Here is a 22,211-nt window from a genome sequence, read left to right on the forward strand (position 1 = left end):
GTATCCGTCTTAACGCTGAGTTCTCACCCAGTAGATATTTCTCTGGACGTCTGTCTAAATGTCAGCACGTGTTTAAAAGCCCATGAGGGAGAAAGATGTGGGTTTTTTTTCTGTGCTGCTGTCGTCGTTCTCACTGTCCATGTTGTTCAGAGCGGTGTTCATTTCTGAGACAAGGAGTAGAACAGTGGCAGCTTTGGTTTTGTCTTCATCCCCTGCATCTTCTGTCACTGTCCATCAGCCTGCCTGCTAGTGTCTGCCATGTTCTCTTTATACACCTCATACATCCCCCTTTCTCTCTCTCTTTTTCTCATTTCTATCTGCCCCTCTCTCTCTATCTATTTGCCTGTGTTTAATTTCTGTCTTGCTTTGAATTTGTTTCTTTCTCTTTCCCTTCTTATAGGTTTCTCTGCATCCATCTCTCTTTTGCTTTCTTTCTTTCCCTGTCTTCTTTCTTCTATCTGTTGCTCTTTTTCTAGGCATAAGTCTGAATGCCTCCCTAACTCTCTCTGCCACTGACTCAGTCCGTCTCCCACTTCCTTTTCTCTCTGTCTCTCTCTCTCTCTCTCTGCCACCCTTTGAAAGGTTTATCTGTTTATGAATAGTTCTTAATTAAAACATAATAGAAAGAGCTACAGTGACCTGTTTGTTGTTTGCCAGATAGTGAACCCACATCCATCTACTGTTAAATCTTAGACCTCGCCGGATACTGACCTTACTATGTGGTCTCCATCAGTCGACTTTAAGCCTGTCAGCTTCAGCACATACAATAAACCACTTGTCTTTTTAGACACCAGTGATAATGTGGTGTGAACCTTAACATATGAAACGACTAAGTTCACATTCTAAAGTCTAAACATATTCTTTACATTGATATTTATTTTAAAGTGGTGCCATTTTTTTCTGTCTCTTTCTAGAAGTCTCTCTTTCTGCATCTCTCTGTCTTAGTCTCTCTCTGTGTGTGCTTGTGGAGAGAAATGGAGGGATGTTGCGAGTATAAGTGGACATGGGGCTTGTTTCTGTATCCGTGACGATGACTGACTGTTACAGGTCTTATGTGTCTGTCCTTGAAGGAGATAAAGAACCAACTAGAGTCAAAAACAATCTTTTTATTCCTTTTTGTATTATTTTAATGTATCTCTGCTCCCTCTTTTGGTGGTGACTACCAACGTTTCTGTCCTTAGGTCAATAAAAATTTGTTTTTGAAGGAAAACTATTCCTGGTGTCTTTATTTGCTCTGTGTTTACTGTGGAAAATGTTTAATTCTCCTACACATGTCATACTCATAATACTCACCTTGAATACAGACGCTTTAGTGCCGGGAGAAAGCTGATGGCGCCCTCTGGTGGAACATTTTGATTATGTATTAGTTTATTTATATTCTTACTACTACTACTTCTACTAGTATGTCTATTAATATTTATTGTTATAATGCTCTACTAATCATTATATATCCACAATAAATCTATTATTATTTGGAAAGACTTTATCTACAACTACATGTAAAATGTTGGATTCAATGTTTTCATTTATTGGTTCATTCAGACTTTTGAACAACAGTGTAGACCTTTAAGGCAGAGGTTGCTAATTAAGTGACAATAGTGGAAAGTTCACCTGTGAGCTGTCCTATATTTATGACTCGGTCTCTGTAGATATCTTCAGTAGTTCTGATTGCTCCTGTATGTGTTAAAGTCCAGAACCTCTGGTCCCGGTCTGGTCAGATCAGTCGACCAGGGAGAGCTTCTGATTGGTTTTGGCACACTCTCAGCAGTTGTTCTGAGAACAATCAGCCAATAAATGTGGGTTCAGGACCTGAAGCTCCATTCGCTCCGTGTATCACTTAGGCAATAAACCAACAGGGCAACAGAGCATAACAACCAACCTACTGACCTACTTCACTTCCCAACCAGAAATGTGCAGAGAATACTAATTCCATAATTAAACGTATCTTACACCATTTCTCCTGTTATCTACTGGGTTCCTCAAGGATCAGTCCTTGGGCCCCTTCTTTTCATGGTTTACTGGTCCCTCCCTCCAGCCTCCACAGCTGTGGTGATCATGCTTTCTCTAGGACTGCTCTGGGACTCTGGAACTCTCTCTAGATTCAAATCAAACTTTAAAAGACTATATTTTCTGCCTTGCTTATAATATTCAAACGATTCATGCTCGTTCTGTCTGTTTATGTTCTGCATATTGTATTTACTCTGCTATGTATCTATCAATCTTTTCTATGTATTGACTTGTGTCTTTTTTTAAAGTGATATATAAATATAATTTATTGTTATTATTATAATTATTATTATTATTATAATTATTATTATTATTATTATTATTGAATTATAATAAACTATCCCAAAAATTATTTCTGTAGAAGGCATAGCTCCTGAAAATCAGGTCATGTAAATCCACTTGAAGATAGGCAGGTTTGACCCCCTTGGGTGGCTACAGGAACTCAAGTGTGTAGCACCATTTTCTTTGCTTTTTGGATCAGTTTGGTCTAAAATAAATACCTAAAAGCTCCAAATTCAGTAGTGGGACCCAATCAAAAGCAGCGCCACAAAAAAACTATGCAATTCAACACAAAAAGAAACCCCTGACTAAATGTATGACTAATATTATGACTCAAATGGAACTGAGCAGATTTCTTTATTCACTAACATACTCAAGTAGACGTAAAAAGGTCCATCAGTATTTAGCAGTCCAGCATGGCCTCCCTTAAAAACTAACGTTTCTTGCTTTTTGCCTCAAAATGTAAAACATCCTGACAGCCACAAGGTGGCAGGCAACTATTGAATAAAAACCACACACTTCAAAACAACTCCTACAAACCCTATATAGATTTACTATTAAATAGTCAAATGTCTTTCACTGCTCTGAATTATTTTATACTGACGATGCAAAATACGTTCCCATTATTACACTAAATCACAAAAGTGAACAAAAGAAAAGTTAGCGAGATAAACTTATTAAACTTCTGGTTCTAACTCTGAGAGCAAGGAGACGGCGGACCACTGATGACCCACTGAGGGTAAAGTTGGAGGTCCACTGGTGTTTTCCACAGTGTTTTCTGGGCGGACCACTGGTGATTAAACAGAATTTTAGACAAAATTCCACATTTTAGCACTTTTCCATTCACAGTCCAATTTACATTTTTTCCTTCATTAGGTTTTTTTGTTCTTCTTTATAAATAAGATTAGTAAATAATTTTAATCAGCACAGTGTCAACATTTTTAGCATAATCATTTCATATCAGACTTATACTCATTATTTTATCTCTCATAGTTGTTGGTAATATTTGTATTAGTTTGTTTTCCAGAATAAAAGTCTCTGTGAATGTAAAATCTGTTTGAGGAGGTTATAAATGAGTTATATCCTGTACAGGACAGTAATCTGAGTGGTCCGATGGTGGACCAGCAGTGGTCTACAGTCAGTGGTGTGACAGCCTGTTTATGACAGTGGACCGATATATGCTCACTGTCTGGGAAGTACACTTCGCTAAGGCCCATTTGCTGCAGGGCTTTAGCAGTATCCCTGAAGTGTCATGCAGTAGCAGAAACCTAAACAAGGCTATTAAAATACTACCCAGGTTTGTGCCAATGCAAGTTAGCATTCAGTGCAAAAGTACAAGAGACAACCCCCCACCCTGTTTTCTAACTCATTTAAAATAGTTTAATATGATTTTATACACGGATACTTGACTGTCAATTCAATATATTGACTCGCCCCTTCGTTGTAAAATCTGTATCGCTATATGTACCATTATAGTATTTCTGTAGCATTTTTAATGTAATGAATGAGTGAAAACGCCTATAAAGTTTAACTTTATACCACATGGGTGTGGCCTAAGGGTTAGACAGACAGTGTGTCTTGTTTTGTCCATTTGCACGTTCACATATACATCAAAGACAACGAAACTGTACTACGGTATAGTGTCCTTGTTGTTTTTCCTGTTCGAACATACAGGATATTTAAAATGCTTTGTGTTGGAGCAGGAAAACATTCAAATGAACAATGAAGGACAAGTCCAGGGATGCATTCCACACTGAAAAGTCAGGGCTTAAATTAGCCATATAACTTAAGCCACATGTCAAGTTTCTCCGAAAGGAAAAAAGGTGAAGAGCATTGTTATTGGACAATTCTTAAAATACCCAGACCTTACATAAAACTCTATTTACTCTATTAACTATTTAATGAAGGATTTCTCAGTTTAAAGTGGAGTGATCATTGTTAGTGAGGGAAATTGCCGTGAGGGAAAGATGCAAAGCTGTAAAGCAAATACACATTTTTATTCATTTATTTTATTAATTTTGTTACCTATTAATAAAGGAAGTCTCCTTTGTGAAATTAAGCAAACATTAATTTAATTAAGTAAGCGAATACCCATAAATTATTTCCCCCTCACATTTATTTAATACTAAATTTTGATGTTGAATGGAAATAGTTTTGAACCGTCTTACTCTACATATTCACCTACAGCAGGTTATCTCCGCCCCTTCACACGGAAGTGATTGGTGTATAATCAGAAGCCTAATGGCCATAAATAAAACCCCACCTGTTTACTTTTAAGAGGAAAACAATTTTGGAAAATTATCCAAATAAAGGATCATTTATGCTCAATTAAAATAAATGAGCCTTTAATATGACACATTTAGTGGATTTCAGGGATTGAAACTCTAGGATATAGCCCCTTTATTCTTAAACTGCAGTAGATCAGTAATTTAAAAAAAATAAATAAATAAAAATCCCAACGCAGACTGTTTTTGTGCATTTTTTTTATTCACATTTATAAAGAAACTCATGGCAGAAATGCTGTGTCTGCCGTCCCTGGACTTTGTAGGAACAGTGTTACTTCCGGACCCCGAGAGCTGAAAACAGGCACATCTCTCTCCCAAAAAAAGTTAAAATCCTATAAAACCATACACATCAATCTGTAAAACTCAACCACCTTCATTTCTGCATTTGGAGGAACACAATTAGCGGTCAAGTGTCATAGGCACAAGGATCACCCTCAGACACGTCCAGTAAAACATCCCACCCTTTGAAGGGTAATAGAAGTCCTTGGACACTGTAGTTACAGGTTATAAAGGAGTGGAATTATAATTAAAGGAAAGGCTCAAATAGGTTAATGAGACTGATGATATGAAGAAGTTGCATCCGCCGATTAATTGATTGACATCATGCCAGTGACATTATCGACTGAGATTGAACTGTTCCTTTAAATATATCACTGCTGCCAGAACAAAACCTTGGATCTCCGTGATGAATGGACCGATAAAAATGGTCCAAAACTGCTGCAAAAATAATACTGTCCAATTAACTTCAAAAATTAATAACTATATTTACTTCTTAAGATATCATTTTGGAGATGCACGATTTTGCACTGTAGTTTTATGATCATTTTGGAAGACAAGCATCCATTTATCTTTACTGCACACGGAGTGTCCATATCCCAAAGAGAAAGCCACTGTCTGCTGTGCTCTTTGGGGGATGAATAAAAACACACGTTATAAACAACCACTCAAAAACACGAAGATTCTCCAGCGAATCCAGGCTTGAAGAGCCAGGCAGCTAGTGTCCAGGACAGTCTGAACATCGCGTCTGCAGGCAGATATCCTCCAGGCTGGTGGTGCAGGATTTTCCTGCTGAAGATTGAGGTCACTGGTGCTGAAGGTAGTTTTGGGTTTGCTGCGGCGAGTCCGTCACTGATATTGTAGATAGTTTTTCAGAGTCTGCGGTAGAGGAAGAGACTGGATGTGATGGATACGATGGCGACCCAGAGCCTGTCGAGCCGCTCTCCTGCACAACTCCATCAGCGGCAGAGGCTCAGCTGCAGAAGAACCACAAAACTTACATTAGCAATAATAAAAAGGTATACACAGCTGCTAAAGCTACATTATCAGCATCAGCTTACTGCCCTTAAAACCTTTCTAAGTGTTCAAATTCTTGGTTTTCTTGTGTTTTATTTCAGTTCTGAAGTGCACTTATAAAAAGGGAATATTCAGGTATTAAAATTATTAATTCATTCATTATCTGTAACCGTTTATCCAGTTCAGGGTCGCGGTGGGTCCAGAGCCTACCTGGAATCATTGGGCACAAGGCAGGAATACACCCTGGAGGGGGCACCAGTCCTTCACAGGGCATCACACACACACTCACACATTCACTCACATCTACAGACACTTTTTGAGTCACCAATCCACCTACCAACGTGTGTTTTTGGACTGTGGGAGGACCCGGAGCGTGAATCGAACCCACAACCTCCAGGTCCCACCGTGCCGCCCTTGTATTAAAATTAGCCTGCTGTAATATGTTGCAGATATAATATCAGCCATTCTGGAAGCTCTGTTCTATGTTTATAAACGGTAGTATGTCATTTAAGTGTAAGGAAGTTTATTCAAGGTCAATCAACAGGGTTTGAGGCGAGTCTGTGATTTAAAGATGCAATTAGCATACTAATACCTGCTTTTAGCATACTAATTAGCATGCTAATTGACAGCCTACAGTATAAGCTCCTTTTGCTTGCTTGCTGTATTAGTGTAATATCTGCAGTACTAAAGCTCTGGTCACACTGGGTTTTTGCTTTTAGCGTGGCTGTGGCTCGGCAGTTGATAAATATTGTAGCAGTAAAATTAGGTATTAGCTCTTGATTGTGTTGTATCTTGTAAAATTTAAAAATCTCAATTCAAATCTCCTGTTTTGAAACCACAACCATTAGAGCATCATTTACGTTGGATCAGACCGAGCAGAGACAGTAGAGAGTGAGTCAGAGGTCACGTGGTGGTATTGGTTGGGGAACGAGTGTCAAAATTCACCCAAGTGGAATTCAATGCTGAAGTTCTCATTTGAAATGTATTCGCCTGGATTTGTGGATGTGAAATTCACCTGTTGTAGTGAAATGTATGGAATTCTACACAGGAAAATGCTCGCACACAAATGGAGCATGACCTGGGCCTAAAACGAAAGCAGTAAACCAAATACGTCTTGGATAAATCAATTCATTTGGAGTTACTGCACAAATCTGCCACGCGCCAAACATCTGCTCCAAACTTACGGTCCAGTCCATTGACGTACGTCATGGTGACCTCACAGTGACCCCACACAGCGCTGACAACAGGATACAACGTCTTCTCTTTCAGCCCACGAAATGCCACACCCAGAAAACGTCCATCTGCACAGAAACCCAGCGTCCCTTCGTCCATGTCCAGCACCACTAGCACCTCCTCAGGCACTGAAAACACATCATCGTCATCCTCCTCTCTCTGGGGATATGAAGGCGGTGGTCCGGTTTGGCTTTTCCTGTCGTGGTAAAGTTTTCCCCGCCCCAAGTCCCAGCCCCAGGATTCGGCATCACTTCCGATTAGTGCAGTGTAGCCTACTGTGTGCAGCGGGGCTAGAGATGTCGCGACTCCTATGATCGCGTGTGTGCCTCTCTGGCGGACAGGCCAGCGGATGGTCCAGGCGTGAAGGCCGCGGGTATATCCCACCTTTCCTCGAGCGCAGTCGGTACTCTGAGCCACCGGGTGGCGATGGAAGGTCAGCTTGTCATCATCTTTGATGAATAAATTAAGCGAGCGGTCGTTAGGGTTCCACGCATGCTGGAGCTGACTCTCCCTTCCCACTGGAGGCATATCCAGCAGTAGCTCGAGCCGCGGGGAGGCCGGACGTCCGCAGCCCGTAAGAGGAAGGCACAATGGCCTCAGAGACAGAGAGACCCCTGGCCCGCCATGCTCCTCCTCGGCCGCCGATTTCACAACCGCAGAAAGTCTCTGCCCCATCACAGCATAGCCACGCCCATCACACACCAACACTGCAGTTAACTCATGGTCAGGGCTTAACACGGGTGCGGGGCGGGATCAGGAACAAGAAATCCGTGTCATGGGGACGTGGAAAAGGGGCACGATGTGAAGGTCTGGAGAGAGAGGGAAAGAGAGAGAGAGATTAAGCTAGCATATTTTCAAACAGCTTTTAAGTAGGGCTCAATTGAAATAAATACATTTTTAAAAAATGGAATTGTGGCAAATTTACTAAAATGTTTATTTAGTGTTAAAAAAAATTAGAAAGCTCACAAAACCAAACACCCAGGCAGTGCAGGGTATGAAAATGAATCTCAAAGGCTCAAATCCATGCTGTGTGTCTGCTCTGACTGCCTTTCACTATGAAGTGCAGCAGATTTCCCACAAATCCAACCTGATGACCACATTTTTCCTCCAATCGTTTGAAACCAGTCTGACTCAACATCCCAAAAACAGCTGCTTCTGTTGCAAAACCTCAAACCACAAATATCCGAAAAACACACACACACACTTCAGAGGCAAACACAAAGTATTACGCAACTCAGAAATAAACCTCATTCATTATTCTCCCTGTCGAAGCGAAAACACTCCACAAACGCAATGTGAGGAAGATGAACGTCAGAAAATCTTTTGAAGCTGTTAGCACATACCGCTCTTCGGGAAGGAGTGAAAAATATAACCTAGGTGTAAAACTGAGGAATATAGAAGAGAGGAATATCTGAGCGTTTGACTAAAGGAATTAAGTACAGGTTTCCCCACTTTCCCCAAAGCTAATGTTGCTAACACATACTGGAAGTTTATAGCCATTTTGGCATCAAACCAAATCCCTAAATCAATCACCCTTACTTCAGATTGTGTAATTGTTAAATAACTTTAAATCACATTGATTGTGTGGTTTGTATGACATGCTTCCATCTGTAAACCTTAATGAAATAATGCCATTCATGCTACGCAGCCATAAATATACAACATTTCTTCATTAAACAGGGAGTTACCACCCCCATCTTGCTGCAGTAACAGTCTGTACTTATCTGGGGGAGGCTCTACACAACATGTTGTAACATTTCTTTGAGAATTTGATGCCGTTCATCCAGGAGAACATTAGCAAAGGCAGGTACGGATGTTGAAAACTTAGCTCTGGATCACAAACTCCACTCCAAGTCATTCCGAAGACACTGGATCAATCCAGAGAAGTCAGTTCCACATGTCCACTGCCCAGAACCAAGTGGCTTTACAGCTCTCTAGCCAAGGCTTAGCACTGAGCATGGTGAGCTCTGAGTATCCCCTTTAAAATTAAATAATCTTTACCAAGGTTGTCTTGGTTAATTAAAAGGAGGGATTAATAATATTATAAAGATTATTTCATTTCAAATACACATCATTAAGTCATTTTATACACACATACACACTTTTTTTCTTTTGAAACGTCTACAAATTTTCACTTCCATTTCTGTGCCTTTGTTCCAGTAACAGAATCTTAAATCATATCCATAGAAACAGGTTCTAGTTTCAAGATAACACACAATGAAAGGGGAAGCAGAGGAAGATTCCAGTATATAAACACAAACAGCCCACTGTGGTTTTGAATATAATATTAACATAATATTGAGACTATTTCAACAGTATACAGGCAGCTGTGGCAGTGTTGTGTCATTCCTGCACCTCCAGCTCTAGGATTGTGGGAGCCTGAGCCTTGTCTCCATTCACTGTGTGCGCAGTTTAGTGTGCATCCCCTGTGCCAGTCCCAAGCTCAGGTAAAATGAGAGGTTTGCAACACGAAGTGCATCTGACCTAAACCCTGTGCCGTGTACACTGGGCGGTACCAAAATGCCAGCCGGGGTGAGGGGAGGGGTTGATCAACTGCTGTGACCCCTTACAGGTGTAGCCAAAAGTGAAGCAAACAAACAGAATTTATATTATTTAAATTCATTATTAAATAATTATAAGTATTATATTATGACTGATCTTGAAGGATGCACCAATCGATCAATATGGGGTCTACAATAATCAGAAAGTGGAATGGATATCCTCAAGGGGAATACAGAATTAATCAATTACTACAAAGTCTGTCCTGAACCCAAACGTAAAAAAAAGCCTATAAGCAAGGTTTCATGAATCAGAATATATACCCACATTAACATATAAATAAATACAATTTGCATGAGGTAGGACTGTAGAAATTACCCATTGGAATTATCAGATCACAATTCCAAACGGAAGGGCGGAGAATGGACATTCCATGAGACAATACAATATTCATTCATTATCTGTAACCCTTATCCAGTTCAGGGTCGCGGTGGGTCCAGAGCTAACCTGGAATCATTGGGCGCAAGGCGGGAATACACCCTGGAGGGGGCGCCAGTCCTTCACAGGGCAATACACACTTACACCTACGGACACTTGAGTCACCAATCCACCTACCAACGTGTGTTTTTGGACTGTGGGAGGAAACCCACGCGGACACAGGGAGAACACACCAACTCCTCACAATCACCCGGAGTGGGACTCGAACCCACAACCTCCAGGTCCCTGGAGCTGTGTGACTGCGACACTACCTGCTGCACCACCGTGCCGCCCAATACAATATACACTATGTTAATTATACAGGACCAATAATAATAATACTTGCATTGTAAACACCCTGGCACATCACTAGTACTATTAGCTAACATTGAAAATGGTCTCACTCTCCCTCCCCCATCAGTGACCATCCGTCAGCTGATGTGATAGATCTGGGAAGTTTGCATTCATTGATGCAATTTTTATATTAGCCAAATATTAGCCATATAAAGTTTGGCTGGCCTCGTGTCTCAGAGGTGGGCTGTGGTCACCTCATGCCTCCTGAGCCTTGTGGTGGCACTGTGGGAAATCAAGGAGGGCCTCAATGGAAAGGCTGAATTGTAGACCAACAAGAATTGGAGAGAAAATTCACCACAAAGTGGGTAAAAAAAGTATATAAATAAAAATGGAAATAATTCAGAATCAGCATAAGCCATAAAATACAAGTCTGTGAAAACATTATTTGGACCAAAGTAGTGACATACATTATTCTTATTTAAGAATCAGTAGTTTATTATTTCTATTTAAACTCAAGTTACATTTTATGTAACAACAAATGATGATTTGTTGTACAGCTCCACACACATGGATGTGGCAACTTGAATGGAGACCAGCCAATAGGTCACAGTGACACTGTTTAGTGCTCAGTATACAGGGAGTTTCTCACCACACACACACCCTACCACCCGTCACACACACACGAAAAGAAGACAGTGTTCTCGTACTCTCAGTGCCTTATGTTCCTGCTGAAAAACACACAAGGATGATAAAAAGCTGTTTACAAAAATGAGTACTTTTTTGAGAACTTGAGAACTTTTTCCCCCCTTTTCCTGCAAAGAGAAGAACCTTCCTTCTGTTCCAGACTTCATCACACACACACACACCACTGCTGTAGACTTCCACAATTCATTCCCTTCCTACCTACTTCTGTATACTATGCTCCCCTGTTACCAGACAATTCAGACCATCTGATATTTATCTTACACAAGCTTGATTATAGTCTAGTTTATCTTGCTTTAAAGTTTCAAATCAGTGGCAACATTTGAACACAACATCAGCAGCTTTTAAATGAGATCTTCATAATGAGCATATAATATTATCCCCCTGTGCCCATTTTCAGAGGCGTGTAGTGACGCATTACATTTACTCTGTTACATGTACTTGAGTAACTGTTTGGATTAATTTTACTTATAAGAGTAGTTTTACTGCAGTATACTTTTTGCTTTTACTTGAGTATATTTGTAAAGAAGCAGTACTTTTACTCATTGAGTTACATTCAGCTCACTACTCACTACTTATTTTTATTGATCCGCCCAATGCACGATCTCTTTGTTTTATCGAGCCTTCCAACAGAGCCTCTGTCACATGACTTCGTCTCACCAATCAAATGTACCCACAAGCAACATTTGACTCAGTTTCACCAATCAAACAGGGCCAAGCCGTCACATGACCACACAAATCCTCACTGAAAACAAAGTACAATGGCAGAGACAATGTAATCTCTGCTTATTGAGCCCATTGTTTTGTTATTAACTTACTGTGGCTGGATTTTATTTGTTACTTTGTAAAGATTTCATTTATTATTGTTTTAGTTGTTAAGAGATATTCTCCGGCTCTGAATTTGTTCACTGCTGTTTTATATTGCTGTGCATTCAGGTGTATTATTTGACGTCCTGGTTCTTAAACAAAGATGTTACTCAGCAGTTACTCAGTACTTGAATAGTTTTTACACAAGTAATTGAGTGACTACTCAATTACTTTTTTTACTTTAATCTGAGTCAAATTATTCTAAAGTAACAATACCGCTGCTGTTTTTTTATTGCAGCACCATTCTGACTGTATCTTTTTTGTGGTCAATTTTACTGAATCCCATCAAAATCTGGATCTTGGAGGCTATGTAGAAGTCCAGCTTAAGAGACTTAGCATTTTTTTTTCCCTTTACATATTCTGGCATTTTGAATCCTAAAGAGGATATAAACAGTGGAAATGTTCTATCGAAAGTAATTTATCCATGTCTGATTACATTTAATTCAGTTGATTTAGTGAAGGCACTCACCTACCAGACCATAACAGATTGAAGATGAATTTCCATTTGAAAGTTAAGACACTGTGCTGGCTTCAGGTTCCTGTGGAGAGAAAGAGAAGAGGCATTTTAAACACTGCTTTGCCTGTTTGAGGCTCTTTGGCTTGACTACTTCAGGAATTTAATTTTTTAACAGCGACCCCCCCACACCCTCTGAACCAAATGCCAAAATATCCCCCTAAAAAATGATATACTGCTCTGAAAATGCGAGTATTACACACACAGGACACTCTCAGTAACAACAACACACGACCAGGCCCTGTTTAATAGCTATGAAGGATCCAGGCTTAACTGACAGGAAAACTGTACAGGTACATTTGTCGTACGTTTACATTGTGTACCTTTTACTGTCAGCCTGGACAGAGCACCAGTTCATTACAGGCCAGTTCACAATTGAGTGTGTGTGTGTGTGTGTGTGTGTGTGTGTACTGCCACAGATGGTTAAGAGCAAAGGCGATTTCACTGTACAGCTGTACCGCATCATTAAGTCATATAACCTCTAAGTAAATTTAATCCAGCTCCTATGCCTTAAAGGCTCTCACAAGTGAGATCTCAATATCCACTACGTCTATGGCTTCCACAAAGCCTTTCAGTGTAAAAGAAAAAAAAATTGATTATTTACCAAGTAGCTTCTGAGGTCTACTGACCATCTCACGAACTGATGCAGCTCTATATAACCCCACTGACCACCCCCTTTCGCCCTTTCACATCTCCCATCTGTTTCAAAAGACACACACACATACACACACAAACCCATCAGTTACAGAGACACAGCCAGTTGCTACAGCCTTACACCACATACTCCATCTGCTATGTGCAGTGCTACATTATTCATATCAGTGTGTCTCTCCAACAGGACCATTAGTCTTCTGTCCTACATAAAGATTAATCATAAACAGTGTGTTAAAACGGCAATTAAATGGAAAATTACATAAATCACAGGGCGTCCCCTTGTTTATGTGAGAGCGCAAAGATGGAGGTTAAACACAGCAAAGTAGACAATGTGTGGAGGAATAAGAGCACTGTGTAATAACAAAAAATGAGAATAGAGAAAAACTGATCAGAGTGAACATACATTCATTCATTCATTATCTCTAACCGCGTATCCAGTTCAGGGTCGAGGTGGATCCGGAGCCAACCCGGAATCATTGGGCACAAGGCAGGAACACGCCCTGAAGGGGGGCAACAGTCCTTCACAGGGTGTCAAACACATTCACTCACACCTATGGTCGCCAATCCACCTACCAACGTGCGTTTTTGGACTGTGGGAGGAAACCAGAGCACCCGGAGGAAACCTGTGTGTGTGTGTTTTGCACCACCCAGCTCTAAATTATTCATACCTGAGAGCCGGTACTAACAATAGCTGACAAAAGCAGTAAGTGAAACTGACCCTGAGCCTCTGCGAGCTGCTGGACTCTGGGGACGACTGCAGTGTCAGAAACCCGTCCAGTTCAGTGGATCTGAATGAGGACGCAGCCTATAGAAGCAGCTGCAGCAACATATGGAGTATGGGCCGAGAAGATGTTAAATTATGTGGTCAGAAACAACACAGGACGATGCTCATAAAACTATCATTCATCCGTTTGATATTGGTTTTCACTGCCACCCATCAGTGACGCCAAGCCACCGATTCTTTTCAAACTGTTGTTAAGCAAAGCCACCGGGCAGCTTAATGTTTTTAGAGAAGGCAAACTGCACAGATATGTCACATCACATGACAGACAGTAGTTCTTGGTAGAGGACATGTTCACATTTTTATTAATTTTCTTAATAAATAATATTATGAACTCAGATCCCAAACTTTCACACAACAGTTTATCATCCATCATTCGACAGAAAGTCCAAAACTTCTACTTGTGGTAGCGCTGAGACCATGTTTAAACTGCTGAGTCATTAAAAGAGATCCTCAAAGTCTTTAATCCATCCACAGCTGCTCAGACACAGAGGATTAAGGAGGGAAGGGGGGGGAAAGGAAGAGGGGGAAGAAAAAAAAATTCACTGCTTAGTTCCATTTCATAGAAATGCAGGTGTAAATCCTGTCTCTATAGGAACAAACCTAAATGCACATGCATGTATACCTTTAATAAAGCAGAGTGCTCCTCTTTTTAAACAGCTCTTAAGTAGCCTAAGCCAGAAATGCTTAAACCTTCAACGTCTACAGCACTTTTCTAGATGCCCAAAGCACTTTGGGGCACTAAGGAGTTGCCTCAAAACACCAACAACGTACAGCATCCACCAGGATTTACAACAGCAGCCCATCCACAGCAGTCCCCTAACCACGCCACAGCTGTTAGGTAGAGAGGAGACAAAGCAAAGAAACACACCTGTGGACGGGGCACCACACACACCCCTATTGACAGTTTCACACACACCTACCAACATCAATGAAACTATCTAAGCTTTGACACTACTCTCGGGAAATATCAGTTCACAGGTGCAACACACAATGCAATTAGCATTCTCCTTCAAATGTGTTGAGTCATGATATTTTGTATTAACAAAAGCACATCTCTGTCTACAGAGATGATATTCTATGACACACTGTCAGTTAGAACTGTGCATCTTTGTTATAACAGGAGTTCACGAACTCAGGACTTCACTGCAAAGTCAACAACAAGAGTTCAGAGTGTAGTCACTATCAGAGGGCTGGAGGAAAGTCCTCCGCTGTGTGTGTGTGTGTGTTTCCATCATCCCGCTGATGACCCCAGTGTTGGGTACATCTCTTTGCATGCCGATGAGACACCATAAACAGACGAGGGAGACTGGAAAGGGAAGAAGTGAGAGTGAAGAGGAAAGAACCTGGACTTCAAAAGGGCCACTTCCTGCTTCCCGGTCTCAAACTGGACATGGTCATGTGATCTTCTTGACCTTCACGACCCAAGCCCATCTGCTCGGGATGAGGGCGAGGTAGGGCCCGTCCTGAAATCCACTCGTGGTTTAGCCCAAGCGAACGCTTACGAAGTGCTCCTTACATCCACGAGTGTCCTGATTTATCTCGTTTCTGTGGGACAGAGGTCATCTGTCCGGACTAGTAAGCTGCCTTAGACAGCTGTTTAAGTCGGCAGTGTATGCACCAACATCTGTCCTCATGAGGCCGATGCTTGAGACCCTAGTTAGAAATTGACTACGTCACATCCCACTGCACACTACCGGTGTTTACTTCCCTCAGCTGCTAGTGTTGCGTCAGGGTGAAATCTGAGTAAAATGAGATGCTGAAAAGTAACCTTCGTCTGGAGTCTACTTCCATCCACACGCTACAGATTCTTCAGCTTCTTTTGGATTTGGAAGTTTGGATCAGTTGGATTGGATGTCCCCGTGCTAAGCAAGGATGGCATATTAGATGGAGGAGAGAACTAAATTTGGCAGGAAAGTAGATCTCCAGCGCCAGGGTTGTTGACCCATGCATGGCACTTATCTATTGACTTAAGTTCAAGCTTCAAATGCCGTTCAGCCCTGTGTACATGACACACTTTTTATAGATAAAGTAGTACAGTCTTGGAAACTTGTCCCATATACAAGACTATAAGAGATTACTGAACAACTCGACACGGTTTCAGACACGGTGTGTGCTTTGGGAGATAATATTTGGGACAGAAGCATTTTCTTGAAAACACAATTTGGGACAAGTCCAGAGTGTTTAGGGTCTGGGGGAAACCTGTGTTAAGGTTGTTCACCAAATTACAGCTATTGTTCTTGTAACCAATAACAGACTTCTATTGTAGTGTAAGCATCAGTGGTTAATGACTAGCACTCAAACCTTCACATCGTGGTCAGGAGACACCATTTGAAAATGCCAACAGCCAATTGCAATGTCAGCATTTCCAGATGAATGTAACAAATACTCCAAATTGCCCTGGTGCACTGACTCACACTGAAAGTTCTGATCATTTTCCTTTAACCTGTATTTACAGTTTTGAAGGTACAAAAGCCCCCGATACTAACACAAATGTCCCTTTCCTCATGATTTTGGGCTTGTGAGAAGTTGAATAGACCAGGTCCCAGCAGAATAACTTTACACGACAAAATAAAGCACAACTCTAACAGCCTACAGACCTATGTAAATTTTTTAACAGGAGGACTGCATGAATATATACACACACACACACATTCCGGTGAATGTACGTATGTATATAATGTGTGTTGAGCCAGAGTTTATAATGACTCCAAATGGAGTAAAAGAAACAAGCAAAGAATATCTGAGCCTTGGTGGTGTTTGAAGTGTATTTAAAAGCTCTGTCGTGGCTTTCAGGAACACAAAAGTGCTACAAACTCCCATAAAAATAGCTCTCAGCTACAGAAACAGTAAACAGCAGACCACAACTTTCACTTCTCGTTATTCTGGTGGACAGGGCAAAAGCCAAAAGCCAAAGCCAAAGCATGAGGCATGAGAGATGAAAAAGACAAGATTTGATTCATGATAAAGCATGACAAGCCAAATAAAATAGCCATTACATGGTTGGATCAAGGGAAACAATCAGCCACACTTTTCAAATAAAAGCGTTCAATATGTAGAACCATGAACATTTTTAAAACTTAAAAATATAGATAAAGCAAGATTCCATCAAGATTCGGAAAGAATGTGTCACAGTTCAATAAAGAACAGTGATTCAACTACAAATGATGTTTGAGCCAAAGAGTGGGTTACAAGCCAAGTTTAGGGGCTTTGTAGCTAATTATTAAAGCAGTGATGTAAAAGATACTAAATTAGGAAAACTCACGTAAGTGTTTTAAAAAGTATTATAACTTTTACTCAAAGTACCACTGAGTGGGTAAATGTATTCAATTACTTTAACAAGAGTAAATATATACATTTTCAAATATTGCTATTGGTAAGGGCACTGCTGTCACTGATGTGCCTCAAGATCAGTGCCAGTCCAAATTACATTAAAAAGGAGATTTATTGATAAATATTTTGGACAATCGGATTATATCAGAGAATTATGTATATAATATTTATATATAAGACATATTTTGTACATGGTACAACCACAAAACGGATAGGAAACAATGAATAAACCCACATGAAGTTATTAAAATGTAAGTTATGGGTCCTTTAAAGCCTTAATATGCAGATTATTATAAAGTTGTACAAGGCAGTGGTATGAGATTTCAAAATCCAGTGAAAAATGTTGGGGCCAGTTCATGACTTCGGAAGTAGAGACCTCCATTATTAACAAAAACGTGTGTGGCACTTGACCAGGTTTTTTTTTTTTTTTTTTTTTTTTTTTTTTATAAATGATTTTTTTTTTTAATTATGGGACATACTATAGACTTCCATTCATTTTGAGGAGACTTCCTTCCTTCATAAGTAGTACCAGTTTAAACAAGTCTACCTCAATGTCTTCACTTTAAAATGTAATGTTGTATGTTGTGGGGAGTCACTACAACAAAACATAATAATAATAAATACATAAATAATTAAAAACAAGTTTTACACCATACACACCCCTAATTTGCATGACGGAGGGTAGAACAAGGTACCACTACAACATGTAACGATCATATGCAAATACTTTAACAGGGAGTTCATAGAATACAGACAAAGGCCGGTATATATACTGTGTGTGTTTGGGTGTGTAGGTTTTTGATAAATATGGAAAATCAAACAAAAGAAGGGTGACAAAGTTAATGTGCATGCAAAGGAAGATAATAAAAATACAATAATATGCAGCTGACAGTGTTGCATTTTGACCACTAAATGTGTACCACAGACAGACTGGAGTGTCTCATTACTCAAATAGTCAATAATCAATAGATAAACCTAAACAGATTGTTAGATGCAGCTAAAAAAATATGCTAATTTACAGTTAATACGGTAATGTGTTTAAATAATAAAATAACACTTATGCTATGGGAATTGATCTGTTCTGACCAACATTTATGTATAGTCTGCTTTAAATAAATAAGTAAGTGTGCAGTGTGAACAAAGCTTTGTTTCTATTATAAAACTGTTAAAACGTTGCTTTACAATGACCGTGCCACAGCTGGGGGTCACTGCATTTGGAAGGAACCTCAGTCTGTTCATCAACATGCCCAACACTAGGAGTCAGCAAGAGGGGTGTAAAGTGTGAGCTAGAGGAGTTCTTTGTAAAGGGAGTCGTTTCATCTAACAGTGCCCCTTTGAGTCTGGTAATCAGATTGATCAAATCAGTCGTGCGTGCTGTAGAGGATTCAGGATGAACTGTACTGACTCTTATCTCAGGGTGAAGTTTGTTTCTAACAAATCCAGTATCAAACCACTAGATTTCCAAAAGTTAGAGTTAGTAAATCAGCTACCTTTAGGTGCATCCATTGTGTACACCGAACTTTTTAAAGGGAGGTTTATCTTTCCACATCTGAGCTGTTCTACACATGCATAGGGATAAGTGAAATGAAGTGATTAATGAAAAGGCATTTGTGGAGGCTAAAGAGTAAAGTAATTTTAACTTAATCATACAAATGTATTCATCCTCTGTGCTGTGTGGGGGGTCAGGAGGGGCGACCACATGTTGCTGTTACAAAGTGAGATAAATGGAATCAACCAAATAAAAGTGGGAGTAATCTTAAAACGTTTCGGATTTAAGTTAGTTTAGCGACATGAACACCAAAACTATTCAGAGCACATACCAATGAGACAGCCTTATAAATGTTTCTTTTTAGACTAAAATGGACATACTAAGAAAAAAAAAGACCCCTTGTTCTATGCATGTGTACATTTATTTGGGAACCTTGAGCCTACAAACCCTCACACTGTGACACAAGACCACAGGTTTAGAAAACATGGGATAAGTCAAGCCATTCTAATACTGTTTTAATAAAACCTCAAGTTTAGAGACTTTAAAACAGCTCTGTCCCATTTTTAGAGTCTGTCCAATCGCAGCTCTGAGCCATGTTAATGTGAGAGCTCAAAGCCGAGGTTAAACACAGCAAAACAGACAAAACACGCACGGAGATATAACAAAACGAGAATTGAGAAGAAAAAGAACTGAGCGAAAACGGCTAAAAACCAGACCTTCTGCTCCAAGTTCCTCACTCTTGTGCGCTTGAGTAAGGGCGAACAGAGAGCGGCTCATTATCATTTAAAGGAACAGGTGCTGAATAAGGCTGTTTAGACGGGGAGAACGCTACTGTGGAATTTGATATTTGTGGTGTTTTGACATATAAAATATACACAGACACACCTACACCGACAAAGGCACAATGTGCTGGCGACCTCACGTGAACTTCGCCCGAGATAAGTGTCAATGCACTTCACTTCATCCTGGAACCTCTGCAGCACCCAGAGCTGATCTGATCAATCTAATCACCATAGGTTTTCAGCCGTTTACAGAACACAGACCATGATGCCAAAGTGTGCAGATTTGTGGGAATCGGTGTAAGCACGCACACACACACACACACACACACACACACACACACACACGAAAATGTGTACAAAGTCCCATGTCCTATCACCCAAAGGGCAATTATAGAGTGGTCTAATTACCTCTATGAAGACAAGTACTGCACGTGCGCACATGTTTTGTTTATCAAATGATAACTGAAAGAAAAACAAAGATCCTTTATATATGTATACACAGAATTATAAAAAATAAAAAAAAACACACACAACACCATCATAAACACAGAACTACATACACAGTGTTTTGTTATATATTTGTCAAAGAGCTTGTTATATATTTGTTAGAGCTTGGTGAAATCAATATATTTTCAAGTGAGAACCAAATAAATGCTTGTATGTTTAACAGCCATTGTTAAGACAACCGGATATTTGGTCCCTGCATTAGTAGGTAGAAAAGTACAAACACAAACACAAAACAAGTATAAACATGAACACACCCAAGCACCCAGATATACAAACACAAATACCTACTTTTCTCACACACACACGCGCGCGCGTTCTGACTTGTTAGTTTTTCTTTTAAAAGATGTTTCGTTTGTGGGGAACACAACACATTTCCAAGTGAGAACCAACAAAATGTTTTCGTCGTATATTGTTGTCTCCTGCTAAGGACAGTTAGACATTTGGCTCTCGCAAGAGTAGGTGGCTTACTATACACTCACTCACACACAGAGACACACAAACACACAATCCCCAAACAGCACACACGAAAACAAACACCCAGACACACACACACTGTACACAAACACATACACGTAGTACACACACTCACCTCGTCGCCCCGAGGACACCAACATTTCCTCCACAAACAAATCAAAAGCACAAAGACGAGCGCGGGCCCGTTTATAAACGTGCAGAGGGAGTTAATAAGTTATAAACATGACACAAAGACCCTCTTCAGCACTGTTTATCTCAGTGTTTGTGTGTGTGTGTATGCTCAGTGTGATCCGGGGCGGGGCCATTGGAGCTGAGTCAGCCAATGAGATGCTTTGCCTCGCTGATAACGTCATGACGAGTCAGTCACGCGCCACTGACGCTTCGCTGATTGGAGAGAGAAAGAGAGCGAGAGGGAGAGAGAGAGAGAGAGAGAGAGAGAGAGAGAGAAAAGGAAAATAAAGAGAAAGGAGACAAAGAAAAAGAAAGATAAAAGACAGAATAGACAGAGGGAAAGAAAATGAGAGAATAAACGAAGAGAGAAGGAAGAAGACCAGAGAATGTGTGTGTGTGTGTACATGGGGGTAATCAACTATAAACACACAGGTGAGGTTAGGGTTAATGTAATTATCACGTGGTAATCTGATCAGCGTAGGCGTGGCCTAGTAATGTGATTAATGGGTTTTAATGATAACATAATTAAAGCCGCGTTGTCTAAAGTTGATGTAATTAGATGAAGATGTGGTTTAACACCACGGCTAAGGATACTTAAAGGTGCTAATAATTAATTAATTTATGGGCGTTGCCTGCATCTCATTACAGTGGGTACCCTAATTACTCTTAATGATTCTCTATGTGCAAAGCCTCAGTTAAAAATGAATACAGCTTGTACACTCATCATAGAAGAGCACTGGCTAAGTCATTCTGGAGCAGCTGCACATGAGCCTAGGTTCATCATGCCCAGTGACAATTTTTGGGTAGATTTCTGGGTAAATAATAAATAACCTCCCACCCCCCAGCACTGGGCAGTGGAGCAGTGGACCTGTGTTCTCCAGAGTGTTGAGGTTCCAGCTATGAGTGGTTGTTGGGTTTGGGATCCAGAGCTAACCGCCCATCATCAGAACCTCACCTTACTGACCTTAACTTAAGAGCAACCCTTTGGCCATATAGTGATTAATTAATAAGATTAATAAGTGTATGATTCATATGTATGGTGGTGCACACACATTCTCCACTCCTATGTGGTGGTGGTATGCTAGTGTGTGTTGTGTTGGTATGAGTGGATCAGACACAGCAGTGCTGGAGTTTTAAACCCCTACGTGTCACTGCTGGACTGAGCCAACTAACCAAAACCATCCAGCCGACAGAGTCCTGCGTCCACTGATGAAGGACTAGATGACAACCATCACAAACTGTGCAGTGACACAGGTAGGAGGTAGGAGTGTGGACAGGCTGGACAGTGAGTGGACACAGTGTTAATAAACTCCAGCAGCACTGCTGTGTCTGATCCACTCACACCAGCACCACGTCAGCGACACTGCAGCGCTGAGAATGATACACCACCCAAATCATACCTGCTCTGTGGGGGTCCTGACCATTGAAGAACAGCGTGAAACGGGGGTGACAAAGTATGCAGAGCCACAGATGGACTACAGTCCGTAACTGTAGAACTACAAAGTGCTCCCATCTAGTAAGTGGAGTTGATTAATTGGACAGTGAGTGTAGAAACGAGGTCAATTTAATG

General features: G+C 40.5%; 1 protein-coding gene across 6 annotated transcripts; it reads right to left on the minus strand.

Moving 5' to 3' along the window:
• Positions 1–4,765: 4,765 nt before the first annotated feature.
• Positions 4,766–20,765, minus strand: spsb4b (splA/ryanodine receptor domain and SOCS box containing 4b). Of its 6 annotated transcripts, none has more exons than XM_066661387.1 (4): positions 20,586–20,765; positions 12,410–12,475; positions 7,049–7,906; positions 4,766–5,824 (listed from the first exon to the last, which is right to left on the minus strand). In XM_066661387.1, exons 3-4 carry the CDS (start codon positions 7,770–7,772, stop codon positions 5,697–5,699), a joined length of 852 nt encoding a protein of 283 aa, XP_066517484.1. In that variant the 5' UTR covers positions 7,773–7,906; positions 12,410–12,475; positions 20,586–20,765; the 3' UTR covers positions 4,766–5,696. The 6 variants fall into 6 exon arrangements, with proteins under 6 accessions (XP_066517484.1, XP_066517477.1, XP_066517492.1 ...); XM_066661380.1 differs by having other exon boundaries at positions 12,406–12,475; XM_066661395.1 differs by lacking the exon at positions 20,586–20,765 and adding an exon at positions 20,285–20,424 and having other exon boundaries at positions 12,406–12,475.
• Positions 20,766–22,211: the final 1,446 nt, after the last annotated feature.

The sequence above is a fragment of the Hoplias malabaricus genome, chromosome 1 (assembly GCF_029633855.1).
Source record: "Hoplias malabaricus isolate fHopMal1 chromosome 1, fHopMal1.hap1, whole genome shotgun sequence".
NCBI lineage: Eukaryota > Metazoa > Chordata > Actinopteri > Characiformes > Erythrinidae > Hoplias > Hoplias malabaricus.

Excerpts from the sequence above, each read along its gene's own strand:
- spsb4b (XM_066661420.1), bottom strand. The coding sequence starts at position 7,772 with ATGGGGCAGAGACTTTCTGCGGTTGTGAAATCGGCGGCCGAGGAGGAG. Across the intron at positions 5,825-7,048 it reads GTACGTCAATGGACTGGACC|CTGAGCCTCTGCCGCTGATG; the intron begins GTAAGTTTGGAG and ends GTTCTTCTGCAG.